The sequence below is a fragment of the Malus domestica genome, chromosome 09 (genome assembly GCF_042453785.1).
Source record: "Malus domestica chromosome 09, GDT2T_hap1".
Taxonomy (NCBI): domain Eukaryota; kingdom Viridiplantae; phylum Streptophyta; class Magnoliopsida; order Rosales; family Rosaceae; genus Malus; species Malus domestica.
In genome coordinates, this window is record NC_091669.1 from 29,207,215 (window position 1) to 29,225,680 (window position 18,466).

Below are 18,466 nucleotides of genomic sequence, written 5' to 3' on the forward strand. Positions count from 1 at the left end.
AGTATGGGAGAGAACGAAGAGAGATTAAAGAAAGCTCAGCCAATGAGGTGGCAAAGTAGGGAGAAGGAACTTCGAGCACTTAAGACAGAGAAGGAAAAGAGATTTTAGGAGAAGAAGTGGAAGCAGCCATTCATATGGCAGAATGTATATATGACTTAGACTGGCTAGAGGATGAGCCCAAGGCCTCTAAGTTATTAGAATTTTTGTGTACAAAGCTTGGTAAACCAGCACTAGAAGTACAAGACCCCTTGGAAACCATTAATTTCGGGATTGAGGAGGATCCAAGGCTAATACAACTCAGTGGCTTGTTGGAGGTTGGAGATCGGGCAAAGATAGTTGACCTTTTGCATGAATTCAAAGATTGTTTTGCATGACATTACACAGAGATGCATGGATTGGACCCTAGTTTAGTGGAGCACAGAATGCCTATCAAAGATGGCTACAGACCTATGAAGCAAGCACCAAGAAGAATGTCGAAGGAAATAGAAGGAAAAGTCAAAGAAGAGATTGAAAAGTTAGTAAAGGCAGGATTTATTAGGCCTACAAAGTATGTGGAGTGGTTGGCCAACATTGTACCTGTATTAAAAGCTATAATTAATGCCATTCGATGTTGTGTTGACTATAGAAACATTAATGAGGCAACTTCTAAAGATGAATACCCAATGCCCATGGCTGACCTATCCATGCGATTGTAAAACATAATGTTTTATCTTTTATGGATGGGAATGCTGGATATAATCAGATAAAAATGGCTAAAGAAGATATACGTAAGATAACATTTAGATGCCCAGGACATATAGGAGCATATGAATACGTGGTCATGCCATTTGGGCTGAAAAATACTGGTGCTACCTATCAAAGGGCAATGAATGTTATTTTTCATGATTTAATTAGGCATAACATGGAGGTATACATTGATAATATTGTGGTAAAGTCTAAAATTGAAGATCAACACCTAGAAGACCTCAAATAAGCCTTATTGAGAATGATGACCCATAGGTTGAAGATGAATCCTAAGAAATGTGCCTTTGGGGTTAGATCAGGCAACTTTTTAGGATTCCTAGTTCATCAGAGATGAGTGGAGATAGATAATAACAAAGCTTGGGTTATAATGGAATCACCTTCCCCCACCAACAAAGTGCAATTACAGAGGCTGTTGGGGAAGATCAACTTTTTAACGCGTCAAATTATGTTTTTCATTTTCATTATTTATTGATTTAAATATATTTTTATTAACGAGTAACGGGGTTGGGTCATATTACCTGATAATATTAACAGGTTGATTCTAGTTCGGGTCATATTACCCGTCTATTTTAATGGTGTTACACGACACAACCTATTAAGCTGTCGGGTATGACACGAACATGAGAAACACGACACGAATGCTAGGTCTAAAATGAACCATTAAAAGTATAAACTCTAGCCAAACACATACATGTTATAATATGGAAGAATGAGTAAGACTATCATGCTTAAACTTTCAAATGTGACTTCAACACCAAAATATAACTAAGGAATGTGAATTGAAGTATTAGAGGGTTGGTTGTGGTGCCCCTTATATTTTTTTTTCCATACAGAATTTGATCAGCACCAATGCATGAACCAAATGCGGAATAAAATAATCTAAGCTAGGGTTTTCCATATATAAGAAATTTTGGAACTTCAAAGTGTTTGGGTTAATATTTGAGCATTGGACCTAGATGTAGGAAAGCCCAAGGATGCCAACTAAAAGGGGACTTGCCCAAAGCCTAGCACCAAGCCCAAAGGAAAAGAGAAGCCTTCTCAGCTAAGATAGAAGCCACATGCTTACCATTGAAATGACAAGTGATGAAGACTAACCTACTACCAGCCAAATAACACTTTCTAGTGGCATTCCAAGTAAAAAGTTGATGACTCACTACCCTTCAGATGCTTTCGGGCAAGAGCAAAGTCATAGTAGTCGGGGTAATTGGCCTGTAAAAGGCAGAAGAGGCCCTGGAGACAAGGACACTTAATCGATCAAACAAACAAACATACAAACTCTGCTCTCAAGTCATATTTGCATTCAAAAGCTGAAATCCACCCAGATTTAGTCATTTTTAACGACAAGCTATCTCTTGTCCATTTTAAAGCTTTGCTATCTCTTTTAGTGGCGTAGTATCGATTCCCTTGTGTAAACTTATTTACCATCCATCCCTTTTTAGCATATAAACCCTGTTAATTCAAAGAGAAGTGATTGCAAGAGGTTCAACCTTGACAGACAAGGTGAAATCTTGCCTAACGCTCTTTGTTTGTTTTCTAAATTTGTAGATCTATTACTTAATGCATTCTCCAGTATGTATTCAAGTTATTTCAATCAGTTTTCCTATTTTAAGAGTTCCATTTACATCTAGATCTGGTTAGTTTAATGGATATGTTATCATTAAAATCAATCAAGAACCAAGCAAAAGGCTTAAAGGGGCCTGGACTCCCTTCATTTGAACATACATGACTATGAACTAAAAGTCCTTGTTTATAAGGAAAGAAAAAGAACGTAATGTGGACTTAATCCATCTATGACAATCCTTTGATAACAAGAAGTCCGAGTAACTTGGGGCACAAGTAATCAACTAAAAACACTCTCGTTCTACATCTGTTATACTGAGATAACAGTGGCACGCCTAGCATTTAGTTATTTTTGATTGTGAGCCTTAAGGCCTACAACTAAGGCCCCACAAAGGCACCTTTTAGAACTAATTTTGTTCTCTTCTTGAAGCACATCAACAAGCAAGAGCTTGACTACACATCCAAAGTGCCAATCCCTTGAGGAGCTGTACTAAGGTCCGAGGATCATTCTCTAGAGAAATCTTTGCTCGAACATAGTTTTGGCATACCCGGTGGGATTCATTAGTCTTGAAAAATGAGGAAGGAGAAAACCTTCAGGTGGAAAATAGAATACGAGCCACCCCAATGTCTACCAAGATCGAGCATGACAAAACATCTAGAGGATTTTCCTTCCCTGCAAAAACCATATATTCTAGAGAGCCTAACTTTATTTGAGAAGTCAGGAGGAAAGGTGACCAATGAAGATTTGCAAGCCACCATGGTACAAGTGTTGAAAAGTATGGAGAAGATCACTCTGGAAACCAGAGGAGAAGTAAGCAGACTTTGTTCTTTAATAGGGAATTTGCAAAGAAGATTAGATTTGGAGTACTCTACTCCAAAAAATGGTTATGCTAGGGAAGTGATAAGAGAGGCTAGTCCTAAGAAAGAACCAGTTATCCCTTTATTTCCTTTGCTTGAGGAAAATAGAGATAAAGGAAAAAACAAGGGAGGATCTGAAGCTAGTTAGCTAGTGTTGGATGAGATCCTAGAAGCGAAGTTGCCCGACCCCGACCCCCTATTATTTTCACTAGGTAGTAGGGGCAGAGCGGGCAAGAAAGAAAGAAGTATGGGATGCCCTAGTTAATCGGAGAATTCAGTGGAAAAAATGACCTTACCAAAAGCCATACCCGGAGTATATTGATGAGTAGAATCCTTTTCCACACAACTTCAAGATGCCCGCGTTTCCCACTTTTAGTAGGGAGGATGGTAGTGTATCCTTTAGAGATGACATCTTCAAGTTCTCCAACCATTGCGTGGCATTCGAAGACAATCCTAATTATAAGTTAAGATTGATTGGGAACTCATTGGTTGGCCTAGCATCTCAATGGTATTCTCTGTTGCCCACCAATTCTAGTGCTAACTAGGGGCAAATGAAGATGGCTTTCTATGAGCAGTTTTATAGGATATAGCCCGAGATGTCTATCAATGATTTAGTGAAGGTGAAGCAATACGAACTTGAGTCTACATAAAACTTCATGATGAGGTTCAGAAGGATAAGAATGAAGTGCCAATTCCTTATCAATCATGCCTAACTCATATCCATTGCTCAGAAGGTTTTGAGGCTACCTATGAGGAAATTTTTTTATGAAGTATAGTTCAATGAGTTACAAGAGTTGGTAATTGCTGCCACAAAGTATGACACTTATCTAAGGCTCCTCATTTTTACAAAATAAAGCTGTAATTCACCAAGTGGAGTTTGAAGGAGCTGAGCCAGAACAAAATGATGGCCATGGTAGAGAAGGGATGGACATGTGTGGGGTAGAGATGACTACCCCATTCAAACCTTTAATAGTGAATGGGTTAATCCAACCAGTAAAGGATCAGAAAGTGGTGATGAATGATGGCGGATTTATTCCTACGAAACCCCCTAAATGCCAGAGTTATTATTTTGATTTAACCAAGGCCTCAGAGATCTATGAAGAGTTGGTGTGGGCAAGAGTGATCATGCCTGACAACACTAAAAAGAAGCCTAAGCAAAAAAAGCTAAGAAGAAAAAAGTATTGCAAGCTGCACTATACCTTCAATCACTCCATAACCAATTGTGTCTAGTTCAAAGATTGGATACAAGACCTCATAGTGAAGGGAAACTTGCTGTTGGAAAAACCACAAGCCAATATGATGATTGACACGAATCCCTTCCCAGAAGCCCTAATAAACATGATCAAATTGACTTGGGCAGAAAAAGGGAAAGGGAAAACTACTTGGGAAATGAAAAAAAAGGAGGCAAGTTGACAAACCAATAGAATGAACTATCAAGCTGCCTGAGAAACCCAAATCAGCCATAGTTAAAGGACTGGTGTTGTGTATTAAGTGCCAGGGCGAATGTGAGTTAGAAGTACTAGCATCAGGAGCCATTATTGATTAAGAATTGATCAGAAGAAAGGAGAAAAAGGAATAAGAAGCCCACAAAAGTATCATGCATGCAGTTGAGAAAGAGACCTCCAGAAATGTTTTCCAAAAGTTAGGAGGAGATTATCAACCAAAGGGCTTATAAGAGGTATTCAGAAATTATGAAGCCTCTGAAGAGGTGGAGGAAAGAGAAGCCAAAATACTAAAATGGGTGGATGTAAGGCCTCCCCAACCAATTTACAATGATGTCAGAATGAAGGGAAAAACAAAGAGCATTATATCCCTATTGACCAAGAAAGATTCTGCCCATGAGAGTTCAGAGGCAGTACAAAGCCTACATGAACTCATTAAAAGTCTCCACTACCTCAGAAACCTCTGAAAATGTAAAGTTTGAGAAAGTACCTCATAGGGGAAGAAATCAACTTCATTGGACAAGCAAAAATGAGGTAGAAAAAGAAAATAGAAAGACTGATGGGGAAGAAGACCATGTGCCACAAAGCCATCACCCTAGGAAGTACAGAATCCTAAGGAGAGCTCAAGAGGACATGATAATGATACCAACACTAAGATAGAGCTAGGAGCCAATATGTTTTGGAACTATCTCGCCTGAGAGAAGAATGCCCCCACCGTTGCTGATTGATACTCTCTGTGAGAACCTAGTGCAGGCATAGAACTTTGGCATAACTCGGGAAGAAAGGTTGTTAGAGCTGATATTGCCAAAAGAATCACAGGCCTGGTTAGATGAATTCATGGACCATATTGAGGGCAAGAAGAGGACTTACTTGAACCTAGTAACTTCCATGTAAACATGACATTTGTTTTATCTGCCATGTTTTGTCCCAAACATGATTAACCTGCCACCATAAAGGATGATTACTTGGTAACAAAACCTATAATGGCACATGTTAGTGTTGAAGAAGTGGGAAAAGAGGAGTCGAGCTGAATAGGTTTACCCGAGCTAAAAAAAAAAAAGAGCATGAGAGAGTGTACTCAGATATAATGGTCTTCAGTCGCCCGAGTTTGACCCTAGCCATCCATTTTAAACTTATTTATGTAATTGCTCATCTGGAAGGAATGCCTTCAAGAGGGTATTGATTGATGAAAGAGCTGCGGTCAATGTGTTACCATATATAAGTAGATGAAAAATGTGTGTAGAAGTGAGGAGGATCTCATCCCTACGGATCTAATAGTTTCCAGTTTCTCTGGAACCATCACTATAACTTATGAGATATTGCCCTTGGAGGTTGACTTGGGCTCTAAGCTAATCATGCTAGCCTTCTTCGTTGTGGATAATACTTCCACATATGAAGCTTTTCTAGGCTGAGATTGGATTCATCAGAGTCTCTTTGTGCCTTCCACCTTACACCAACAAGTAGCAGTTTACCATGAGGAAGGAGTCGTGGGACCAGGATTTTAGGAGATGGTGAAGGCCGAGTCATGACCATTTCTTTTCACTGCCAATGTAGTAGAAGCCAGCTTTTATAATCCTAGTATTGGGATTCTCGAGTGATTAGGAGCTGATAAGAACAACCGCGGACCATCTTTTATTTCAAATGAAGTAGAGGAGTTTGCAAGTAAGTTCAAGATAAAGATGGTTAAGTCTAGTCCTTACTACCCCCAATTAAATGGTCAAGCAGAAGCCAGCAACAACATCTTGGTGAACATTATTAAAAGAATGGTGACAGATACTCCAGAGAAGTGGCATAAGAAATTAGGAGAGACTTTGTGGGCTTACATAACTTCAAGAGGGCAGAAAATGAAACTACTCCTTATGCCTTAACCTTCGGGCATGATGCTGTACTCCATATGAAGATTAATGTGAGTTATGTTAGGATTCAAAACCAATTTGGGTTACACAGTGAAGAATACATTCAGGCTATGTGTCAAGGAGTTGAAGATCTAGATGTAGCCCAAATTAAAACTCTAGATAAAATTCAAGAAAGGAAGAGGGTTGTTACTCAAACATACAACAAGAAGGTAAAATTAAAGATCTTCAAGGAAGGAGAGTTAGTATGGAAAGCAATTATGCCTTTAGGAGCTCAAGTTAGAGGCTTTGGGAAATGGAGTCTGACTTGGGAGGGTATTTTCATTCTCAATTTCAGAAGACACCTCTGTAATCTTTGCCTCTATAGCAGAGCCTTCTTCCACAAGTCCTACCAAAGTCTTTGGCATTGATCCTAAAACCAACAAGGTCATGGTAGTTGATCTCGAAGCATACACCTATGATGATGAAGTGATCAAGAAAGCAGAAGCTATAGAAGTTTTGAAACAGAAGTGGAATCTACTGGTATGATTAAGGCTGCTCAGCTACTTCTCAATGCCATAGAAGTCTTGAAACAAAAGTTGGACGTAGTGCATTTTTCTGAGGATACTGTAGAAACCAATGCCCAATCATGGGTAACATCTACGACCCTGCCTAAGGGCCTTAGCTCGAAGACTTGCACTATGTCAAGGATGGTAAGAGACATGCGGCCCATCTTAAAGTCAAAAGTGTTGGTGCCTGAGTTCCAGAAGAGGAGTGCAGTTGTCAGTAGCTTGGGCTTGGCAATGAACGTGGTCTTAGAGAGCATTATCATCTTATAAATTCCATTGTTCATCCACTTCTGCTTGAAGGTGGGCTCGAGCTCATTGACCCATTATGTCCATGCCTCATCCTTCATGAGTGGGAAGCCACGACAATGATTTGACCATTTAGAAGACGAAATGCCCGACTTAGATCGAAATGGGTTGAGAGTATACCAATTTTCCTTGGGCATATTGTTTTCTACAGCTAAAGGGACCTGAGAAATCCATGCAGGCCCCAAGGAATGTACTTCTCCCTCATCGAAAAAGAGTTCAGTATGCAGGCCTGCCCAAGGGCGATGAAGGCCGTTGAGCAAGCGGTGCATGATAGTGATTCCCTCACCAGTGTCGCAGAGAGATTGAGTTTGAGCAACTTTGGGTGTCATTGGATGATTTTGAGGAGAAGATGGGAAGAAAATCAGAATTAAGGGGCAAGAAATGAAGAACAAGAGAAGTTTATGAAAGTTTTGAGATACTTTGTTGAGGAGTTTAAGTGAGGATTATATAGTAAGTGGTTAATTAACGATCAAATTCGTGGGTTAGTGCAAGGGTTTTAGTTAACCAATGACTGCTTTAAATGGTGCAAGTCCCGAGTAAATGAATGCGATGGCTATTTAATCATTATTAGGCCTCGTTTGGTAGCTCGGACTGTACTGACTATTTCTGTCGGATAGGATAAATAGTCATCGGATAGTACTGACTAAATTAATCGGGCGTTTGGTGCAGTATCGGATTAATGATCGTATTATTTATACTGTGTTTGGTATTATACCGGATAAGAGAAATCAAATTTAAAATAAAATTAAAAAAAATTGAAATCATCTTTTTTTTTCCGCAAATCTCTCTGCACCCCCCAAACTCCCTCCCTCTCTCTCAGTCGTAGATCTCTCTGCACCCCCCCCCCCCCAAAACCCAGTTTGATGATTACTGGAAAAGAAAAAGAATAGAAAAAAACAAAGTTGTCAAATGCAAGAAGAACCCAGCAGCCACAAAGTTGTCCCAAATCTCTCCGTCCCACCCCCAAATCGCCCAAATCCATCAACAAAATCAGGGAACAATTAAGCTAAAAACTCATAAAACATCTCCAGTCCTATAATTCTCTACAATTCCTAGAGAAACCCAATTCGAAAAGTTAGCGTTTTGCAGCTCGAGTTCTGAGAATTCTGCAGAAAGAAAGAGTTGGGTTGCTGGGAGCGGCGGAGGAGATGTGGAGGTTCGGGGGTCGGTGTTATTGGGGAAGGAAGGAGCGGCGGAGCAATGGGGGGACGAAGGAGGGGGACGAAGTGAGCCAGGAGAGTGCTGCGAGAGAGAGGGGGACGAAGTGAGCGAGAGAGATGACCCGACTAAATTATACGGAGGTTTTGGTTGGGATAAATAAGCGGGTGGGAGGAGTATAAAATGAGTGGGCCCGGATTAAATAATCCGGTGCTTATTTAATACGAAGTTCACCAAACATTTGTTTCGTACTATTAATACTATCCGGTGGTCTTATACGGCGTGCCAAACGAGGCCTTAGCGTCTTTTGATGCCAACTAAAAGGGACTTGCCCGAAGCCCAACACTAAGCCCAAAGGCAAAGTGAAGCTTTCTCAGTCAAGATACAAGCCATGTGCTTACCATTGAAATAAAAAGTGATGAAGACTAACCTACTACCATTCAAAGAACACTTTCTAGTGGCATTCCAAGTAAAAAGCTGATGACTCATTACCCTTTAGATGCTTTTGGGCAAGAGCAAAGTCACAACAGTCAGGCTAATTGGCTTATAAAAGGCAGAAGAGGCCCCAGAGACAAGGATACTCAACCAATCTAACAAACATACAAACTCTGCTCTCAAGCCAGATTTGTATCCAAAAGCTGAAATTAACCCAGATTCAGTCATTTTTAGCGACAAGCTATCTCTTGTCCAGTTTAAAGCTCTGCTATCTCCCTTAGTGGCGTAGTATCGATTCCCTTGTGTAAAATTGTTCACCATCCATCCCTTTTTAGCATATAAACCCTTGTTAATTCAAAGAGAAGTGATTGCAAGAGGTTCAACCTTGACAGACAAGGTGAAATCTTGCCTGATGCTATTTGTTTGTTTTCTAAATTTGTAGATTTATTACTTAATGCATTCTCCAGTATGTATTCTAGTTATTTCAATCAGTTTTCCTATTGTAAGAGTTCCATTTGCATCTGGATCTGGTTAGTTTAATGGATATGTTATCATTAAAATCAATCAAGAACCAAGCAAAAGGCTTAAAGGGGCATGGACTCCCTTCATTTGAACATACAAGACTATGAACTAAAAGTCTTTGTTTACAAGGTAAGAAAAAGAAGTTAAAGTGGACTTAATCCATCCACGACAATCCCTTGATAAAAAGAAGTCCGAGTAACTTGGGGCGTAAGTAATCAACTAAAAACACTCTTGTTCTACATCTGTTATACTGAGATAGCAGTGGCACGCCTAGCACTTAGTTAATTTTGATTGCGAGCCTCAAGGCCTACACCTAAGGCCCTACAAAGGCACTTTTTAGAACTAATTTTGCCATCTTTTTGTAGCACATCAACAAGCAAGAGCTCGACTACACATTCAAAGTGCCAATCCTTTGGGAAACTGTGCTGAGGTCATAGGATCCTTCTCCAGAGAAATCTTTGCCCGAACACAATGATTACAAAACCGTAATCAATACCTTTTGAATTATAAGACATAATTAAGTGTAATAGTATTATCCCTCGTTGTTTAACTAAAGACCCATTACCACACAAAAAGATAAAGGTTTAGCATCAAACCTAAACTATATTAAAGATTAACATATTAATCTTATAGGTCCATATCAACATACATTCTAGGGCACGTACGTATATTGCAGACCAAATTTTCGAGCACGGCGATAGCTATAAAAGCCATTATGTAGGACCTGGGTGGACTAGTATATAAATTCTCTAGCAGTTTACCATTTCAGTAATACCTGCTCATATCATTTAGTTAATCAAAACTTAGATGCTTTATTCCAGTACACTAGCTAGCTACCTAACATGGGGTTCATTAACCTGTAGCCGTGGAGATATATGTGTTTCAGCTTGATCCTCATGCTGGGGACCTAGTCATCTGGAGCCACTTTTCACACCCTACAAGATGCATCGATGTACGAGAGACATGAGTAATGGTTGGCTCGTTATGGTCGTGTATATAACGACATTAATTAATGAGAAGGAGACTCATTTCAATATATTCAAGGAAAATGTGGCGTTTATAGAATCTTCTAATAAGGATGTAAACAAACCTTACAAATTGAGTGTTAATCAATTTGCAGACCTTACAAATGAAGAGTTCAAAGCCTCAAGAAATGGATTCAAGGGACACGAGTGCTCCACGAAGACTTCTTTCAAATATGAAAATGTGACTACATCATTACCAACAATAATGGATTGGAGAAAGAAAGGATTAGTAACCCCTGTCAAGGACCAAGGCCAATGCGGTAGTTATATAAACATCTAGCTTATTTTTTATTTATTTATGTTAAATGGTTTTGTTTCATACTTATTCTAACTTTTAAGTCCAATATCAATATACAGGATGTTGTTGGGCTTTTTTAGAAGTGGCTGCCACGAAAGGAATTACACAACTTATAACTGGGAAATTGATGTCTTTGTCTGAGCAAGAGCTCGTTGATTGTGACACTGCTGGTGAAGACCAATGATGTGATGGTGGCTTGATGGACGATACCTTCCACTTCCTCCAACAAAATCTCGGGATTAGCACAGAAGCTAATTACCCTTACGATGGCGTTGATGGTACATGTAACGCTAAGAAGGAAGCCATCTGTGTAGCAAAGATAACTGGCTTTGCAGATGTCCTTACAAACAGTGAAAATGCCCTTCTTGCCGCAATAGCTCATCAACTTGTTTATGTTGCCATTGATCCTAGTGGTTTCGACTTCTAATTCTATTCAAGTGGTGTCTTTACGGGAACCTGTGGAACGAGCCTTGACCATGGTGTTACCGCTGTTGGTTCTGGCGTGAGTGAGGATGAGACTAAGTATTGGCTAGTGAAGAACTCATGGGGTGCAAAATGGGGTGAAGCTGGGTACATAAGAATGCAGAGAGATGTTGCTGCGGCGGAAGGACTTTATGGCATTGCTATGGCTGCCTCTTACCCCACAGCTTAGTTAATTTTACCATAAACAATTAAATCAATGCCTACTATATATATGCGTTGTAGGCACTATGAGATCTAAGAAACTCCTATGTAAAATACTTGTAAGATCTACGTATTTTGGTTGCAAGAACTAGCCATTTTATTGATCTTACCCGAATTATTTGGTTGCAAGAACTGGCCATTTTTCCATCCTTTTATAAATTGTTAATAGCTAACTAAATCATTCGGGTAAGATCAGTGTGGCAGTTTATTCTTTATTGAATTTGTGGCCAAATTACATTGGGCCTTAAGTTAATCTCATTAGCCCATTAAGTGGGCTTTTTATTTAGCCCATTTGAAAAGCCACGGGTGTGGCTAGGGTTTTAATTGGCAGCAGTAGCAGTTGCCTTTGTTTTTTAGCGACAGAAAAGAAGAAAAAAGGGTGCGCAACTCCCATTTGAAGAGAGGAAAGAAAGATGATTTTCTTTCTTTGTTAGTACTTACTCAATCAAGGGTGCGCAACTCCCATTAGGTGAGCTTCTACTGCTCTGAGGACGTACTCCAGTTACACTGGCTATTGAGGAACCTCGTTAAAATCTTGGTGTCTTTTATATTATGTTCTTGCATTTCATTTGATATATTTCCTATGGTTTAGCTTGAGTTGGTTCCAATTGGTTTGGTGCTAGCACAACAATTGGTATCAGAGCATTGGTTGCTCTTGGGTATTGTCTAGTTGCTAAAGATGTCAGATGGGCAAGATGAGAATCATTTTGGAAGCAGCTCTGGGTTTGCAAGAACTACGGTGCAAAATGAGAAGTTTGAAGTGGAAAAATTTGATGGCACAAACAACTTCGGGATGTGGCAATGTGAGGTAAAGGATGTGTTGGCTCAACAAGATCTGCTTGCCGCTTTGGGAGATAAGTCGGAAGCTATGTCGAAGTCAGAATGGGAGAAATTAAATTTGTGGGCTTGCTTTACAATTCGGTTGTGCCTTGCAAAAACTCAGAAGTATTTTGTGATGCGGGAGACATTGGAAAATGTGTTGTGTCAAAAATTAGAAGACAAGTACATGACGAAGAGTGCAGAGAACTGGCTACACTTAAAGAAAAAGCTCTACCGTTTCCAATATAAAGAAGGTACAAAAATGATTAGACACCTTGATACTTTTAATAAGTTGGTTGCTGATTTGATGAATTTAGATGAGGATATTAAGGATGAAGATAAAACCTTAATATTGTTGAATTCTTTGCCGGACTCTTATGAGCATTTTGTTACCACTATTATGCATGGTAAAGAAACTGTGAAATTTGAAGATGTGTCAATTGGCTTAATGAATTATGAAATGAGGCATAGAGATAAAAATCATGATAGTACCTTTGAGGCTTTGGTTGTTAGAGGTAGGTCATCAGAGGAGATCTTTTTCTTGTAAGAAAAAATCACTTTCTCGACCTAGAGGAACTTCTAAAGGTAGAGAAAGTTTGGAAAGGGATGAATGTGCTTTTTGTCATAATAAAGGCCATTGGAAGAAAGATTGTCCTAGGTTGAAGATCCTTGGCATGGAGATCATTAGAGATAGAGAAAAGGGTTTGGTATGCTTGAATCAAAGACAATACCCTGAGAAGTTGATTCGGAAGTTTGGAGTTCATGATTCAACCAAACTGGTTAGTACTCCTTTGTCTCCTCATTTTAAATTGTATTCTCTACAATGTATAAAACTGATAAGGAGAAGCTGCAAATGAAAAATATACCATATGCAAATTTGGTTGGTAGTTTGATGTACGTAATGGTATGCTCTAGACCGGATATTGCTCATGCAGTTGGTATGGAGAGTCGATATATGCATAATCCTGGTAAAGAGCATTGGCATGTAGCTAATTGGATATTAAGGTATCTCCATGGTACTCGAGATGTTGGTTTATGCTTTGAGAGGGATGGCTCTGGTATTGGTCACTTTGCAGTTGGTTATGCTTTCAGATTATGCAGATGATTTGGATAAAAAGAAGTCTACTACAAGCTATGTGTTTACTATGGCTAAAGGGCCAATTTGTTGGAGGTCCATTTTGCAGTCTTCTGTTGCCTTGTCCGCTACAGATGCTGAATATATGGTTGTTGCCGAAGCTATAAAGGAGGCCATTTGGATACATGGACTGATTAGAGATTTGGGGGTTGATTAGAAACAGGTGGAAGTGCATTGTGATAGTCAGAGTGCCATTTATTTGGCTAAGTATCAGGTTCATCATGTGAGGACCAAGCACATAGATGTGCATTATCACTTTGTTCGTGAAGTTGTTGGTGAACGGGATATCATTCTCCAGAAGATTCCAACTAAAGACAACCCTGTTGATATGTTGACAAAGGTTGTTGGTGTAGCCAAGTTTGTTCATTGCTTAAACTTGGCTCACATTTTACCTATATAAAGAAGGAGTTAAGCAATAGGAGCTTTGGAGCATTTTGGCTAGGCTTGAGTTATTCTCTTGCTACTTTCTAAAGTGGTTTTGTGTTGATTGTTGATTATGTTGGTTTGGTTCATCATGGCGCTTTCGGAATTTGGCCAAGGTGGAGATTGTTGGATTTATGGCCAAATTACATTGGGCCTTAAGTTAATCTCACTAGCCCATTAAGTGGGCCTTTTATTTAGCCCATTTTGAAAAGCCACGGGTGTGGCTAGGGTTTTAATTGGTAGCAGCAGCTGCCTTTGTTTTTTAGCAGCAGAAAAGAAGACAAAAAGGTGCTGTAGCTTCCATTTGAAGAGAAGAAAGAAGGGTGATTTTCTTTCTTTGTTAGTACTCACTCAATCAAAGTTGTATTTGCGTATTAGCTTTGAGCTTTGTATAGAGAGGAAATTATTCACTATATTCTCTTATCTATTTGTTTCTTTGGTGAGTGAGAGTTAGTGAGTGTATTGGGGTTTTGGGTTGTGAGATTGCCAACACTTTGTAAACTCCCATTTGGTTGATAGTGGATTATTGGGTGAGCTCCTATTGCTCCAAGGACATGACGTACTCCAATTACACTGACTATTAAGGAACCTCATTAAAATCTTGGTGTCTTTTATATTACATTCTTGCATTTCATTTGATATATTTCCTGTGGGTTAGCTTGAGTTGGTTCCCAATTGGTTTGGTGCTATTCTAGCACAACAATTGTTATCATTTAAAGAATCCTAGGGATTGCAATATTCTAGACGGATTTTGAGCAACCGCACACTAGGGCGATTCAAATTCATCTAAATTACAGGAAGGGAGGGAGATAGTCTAATTCGAATGATGATGAAGACCAATCGACAAGAGAAATCCACTAGTTTTTGTGAAGTTACAAATTTTGGTCTCCACATTTGTAGAGTCCACTGTAGATGCTCTAATCGTATCATTTTCATTTGTTCGAGTAATATCGCGCTGGTGCTTGTTCTTATACCCTGCGTTGTCTTCCATGATTTTCCCAAGTTTATGTCAATATTATTGTATTCTAATAACCTAAGCAACGCTTACGTGACTGCCAATTTGATGTTTCATATGTGCCCACACTACACATATTAAGTTTGAATATCATTTTGTTTGTGAGCGGATCCATTTGGGTTCTCATCAAGTTTATTACATACCATCTGACGATTATCCAGCTAAAATTCTCACCAAAAGGACTGTACAAGTATCACTTGTTCGTATTCTGGCCAAAATTGTCTCTTCCCGGTTGTCGTTGGGGAGAATACCCTCTTAGTTAGGATTCCTTGTTATGCAAGTATTTGTAAACTAATTGTATTACATTTCTTTCTCTTCAAGGAACGTGGTTCCTGATGCCCCAAGAGCTTTTGGTGCATACATGTCATGTACATTAATTGTCGGTTTAATAACCATTTAACTGTTTAGTTTTTTAAAGTTTGTCCAGTAAATACTATTAATTTTTTATAAAACATAAAATAGAAACTGAGAAAAAAAAAAAACTAATGAAAAGTCCTTAAAAATTTTAGTTTTAATCAAAATGATAAAATAAAGGTATAAATGGATAGTACTAGGAGTGTTTCATTAAGATTCCAATAAAAAAACAAAAACAATAAACTGAAATTCAGAATTTTTTAAAACTTAAAAAAGGGTAGATTTCGCTTTTTGGTGTTTAGTATTTAAAGTAGTTGTCAAATATGCTTTTAGTTTTCAATTTGAAAAAGAAGTGAAAATAAAAAATGGAAACGAATTGGTCAGCAAATGAACCCTTAGAAGTATAAACTCTAGCCAAACACATGCATGTTATAATATGGAAGAGTGAGTGAGACTATCATTCATGCTCAAACCAATGCACGAACCAATTGAGCAATAAAATAATCTATGCCAGGGTTTTCCATACATCAGAAATTTTGAAACTTCGAAGATTACAAAACCGTAATGAACGCCTTCTGAATTATAAGACATAATTAATTGTATTAGTATTATCCCTTGTTGTTTAGTTAAGGACCCATATCAACATACAATCTTAAAGTTAAGACCCATATCAACATTACCACACAAAAAGATAAAGGTTTAGCGTCAAACCCAAATTATATTAAAGATTAACATATAATCTTACAGGTCCATATCAACATACATTCTAGGGCACGTATACGTATATTGCAAATCAATTTTTGGGGCACGGCGATAGATCCATCGAGAGGCCATTATGTAGTACCTGGATCGACTAGTATATAAATCCAAGCAGCGTACCATTTCAGTATTACCTGCTCATATCATTTACTTAATCAAAACTTAGCTGCTTCATTCCAGTACACTAGCTAGCTAGCTAACATGGGGTTCATTAACCTGCAGCCGTGGAAATATATGTGCTTGAGCTTGATCCTCATGCTGGGGGCCTGGTCATCCGGAGCCACTTCTCGCACTCTACAAGATGCATCGATGTATGGGAGATACGAGCAATGGTTGACTCGTTATGGTCGCGTATATAACGACGTTAATGAGAAGGAGACTCGTTTCAAGATATTTAAGGAAAATGTGGCGTTTATAGAATCTTCTAATAAGGATGCCAACAAACCTTACAGATTAAGTGTCAATCAATTTGCAGACCTTACAAATGAAGAGTTCAAAGCCTCAAGAAATGGATTCAAGGGACACGAGTGCTCCACGAAGACTTCTTTCAAATATGAAAATTTGACTGCATCATTACCAGCAACAATGGATTGGAGAAAGAAAGGAGCTGTAACCCCCATCAAGGACCAAGGCCAATGCGGTAGTTATATAAACGTCTAGCTTATTTTTTATTTGTTCATATTAAATGGTTTTGTTTGATACTTGTTCTAACTACTTTTAGATCCAATATCAAAATACAGGATGCTGTTGGGCTTTTTCAGCAGTGGCCGCCACGGAAGGAATTACACAGCTTACAACTGGGAAATTGATCTCTTTGTCTGAGCAAGAGCTCGTTGATTGTGACACCGCTGGTGAAGACCAAGGATGTGAGGGCGGCTTGATGGATGATGCCTTCCAGTTCATCCAACAAAATCGCGGGATTAGCACAGAAGCTAATTACCCTTACGACGGCGTTGATGGTACATGTAACGCCAAGAAGGAAGCCAGCCGTGCAGCCAAGATAACTGGCTTTGAAGATGTCCCTGCAAACAGTGAAAAGGCCCTTCTTACCGCAGTAGCTCACCAACCTGTTTCTGTTGCCATTGATGCTAGTGGTTCTGACTTCCAGTTCTATTCTAGTGGTGTCTTTACCGGGACCTGTGGAACGAGCCTTGACCATGGTGTTACCGCTGTTGGTTATGGCGTGAGCGAGGATGGGACTAAGTATTGGCTAGTGAAGAACTCATGGGGTACGGAATGGGGTGAAGCTGGATACATAAGAATGCAGAGAGATGTTGCTGCGGGAGAAGGACTTTGTGGCATTGCTATGGCTGCCTCTTACCCCACAGCTTAGTTAATTTTACCATCAACAATAAATCAATATGCCTACTATATTTATGCGTTGTTGGTACTATGAGATATAAGAAACTCCAATGTGTAAAATACTTGTAAGATCTATGTGTATTGGCTGAAAGAACTAGCCATTCTATTGAACTTTATATCGTAAAAGCGTAGACTTTCCTATCAAAATGGTAAACAGCTTTCCATGCATCTTTTTAATTAATAAACTGTTAACAGCTAATTAAATCATTCCGGTCCGATCAGCGTGATGGTTTATTCTTATCATTTAAAGAATCCCAGCAATCGCAATATTCTAGACGGATTTTGGGCAACCGTACACTAGGCATTCAAATTCATCTAAATTACAAGGACGGAGAGAGTTTGAACTTAAAATGCAGTGTGTTGAAGATGAATACCAATCCACAAGATAAATCCACCAATTTTTGTGAAGTCACAATTTTGGGTCTCCACATTTGTACTTTGTAGAGTCTATTGTGGATGCTCTAATCCAATCATTTTTATTTCATTACACGCTTTTCCGTTGTACAACAATCATGCCATTATGGAGTAATTTTTTAATGACCGTAACATCACTGAATTGTGTTATCAAATCTTTGTTTACGTACATGATAGAATAGCTACCTAGTTAGGATTCCTTGCTATGATTTCATCGCTTCAATTTGTTATTCGCAATGGCTTGACTTAGAGCACTGTCGACTATTCCCTTTATATGTACACACACACACACACATACATATATGTTGTAGGCCTATTTGATTGAACGATCTATAGGGTTTAGAGAGAGGAAAAAGTGATTTAATTGTGAGGTGTGTTTGTATCACCCCATTGTGCCTTTATTTATAGTAGTAGGATAGGTAAAAACCTTTCCCCTTAAGATTACAATATTTAATAGGTAATCAACTCCTAATAGGAATATAAGATACATTCCCATATCTATTAGGATTTGCACAATCACATTCCTATTACAAATATGATTGCAACACTCCCTCTTGAGTGTGTAAATACTCAACAAACCATTGCATCAGATCTTCAGTAGATAAGGTAGAATAGTTGATGAAGTCATCGGCATAACGGATGAAAGCGAGTCTCAAATTTAAGAAAGTATGCATTTGTAGTAAAACTCACAAAATCTTGCTATGGTAAAACCCAAGGGTTTGGAGAAAACCCATAGACTAATGAGAAAATTG

At 38.9% G+C, this 18,466-nt stretch overlaps 1 protein-coding gene and 1 pseudogene across 1 annotated transcript; both read left to right on the top strand.

Annotated features, from left to right (window-relative positions):
- The first annotated feature begins 6,886 nt into the window (after positions 1-6,886).
- On the top strand, positions 6,887-11,401 carry LOC139187625 (senescence-specific cysteine protease SAG39-like; annotated as a pseudogene).
- Positions 11,402-16,067: 4,666 nt separating this feature from the next.
- On the top strand, positions 16,068-17,379 carry LOC103444839 (senescence-specific cysteine protease SAG39-like). The gene is made up of 2 exons (XM_008383785.4): positions 16,068-16,578; positions 16,679-17,379. Exons 1-2 carry the CDS (start codon positions 16,140-16,142, stop codon positions 17,269-17,271), a joined length of 1,032 nt encoding a protein of 343 aa, XP_008382007.1. The 5' UTR covers positions 16,068-16,139; the 3' UTR covers positions 17,272-17,379.
- Positions 17,380-18,466: the final 1,087 nt, after the last annotated feature.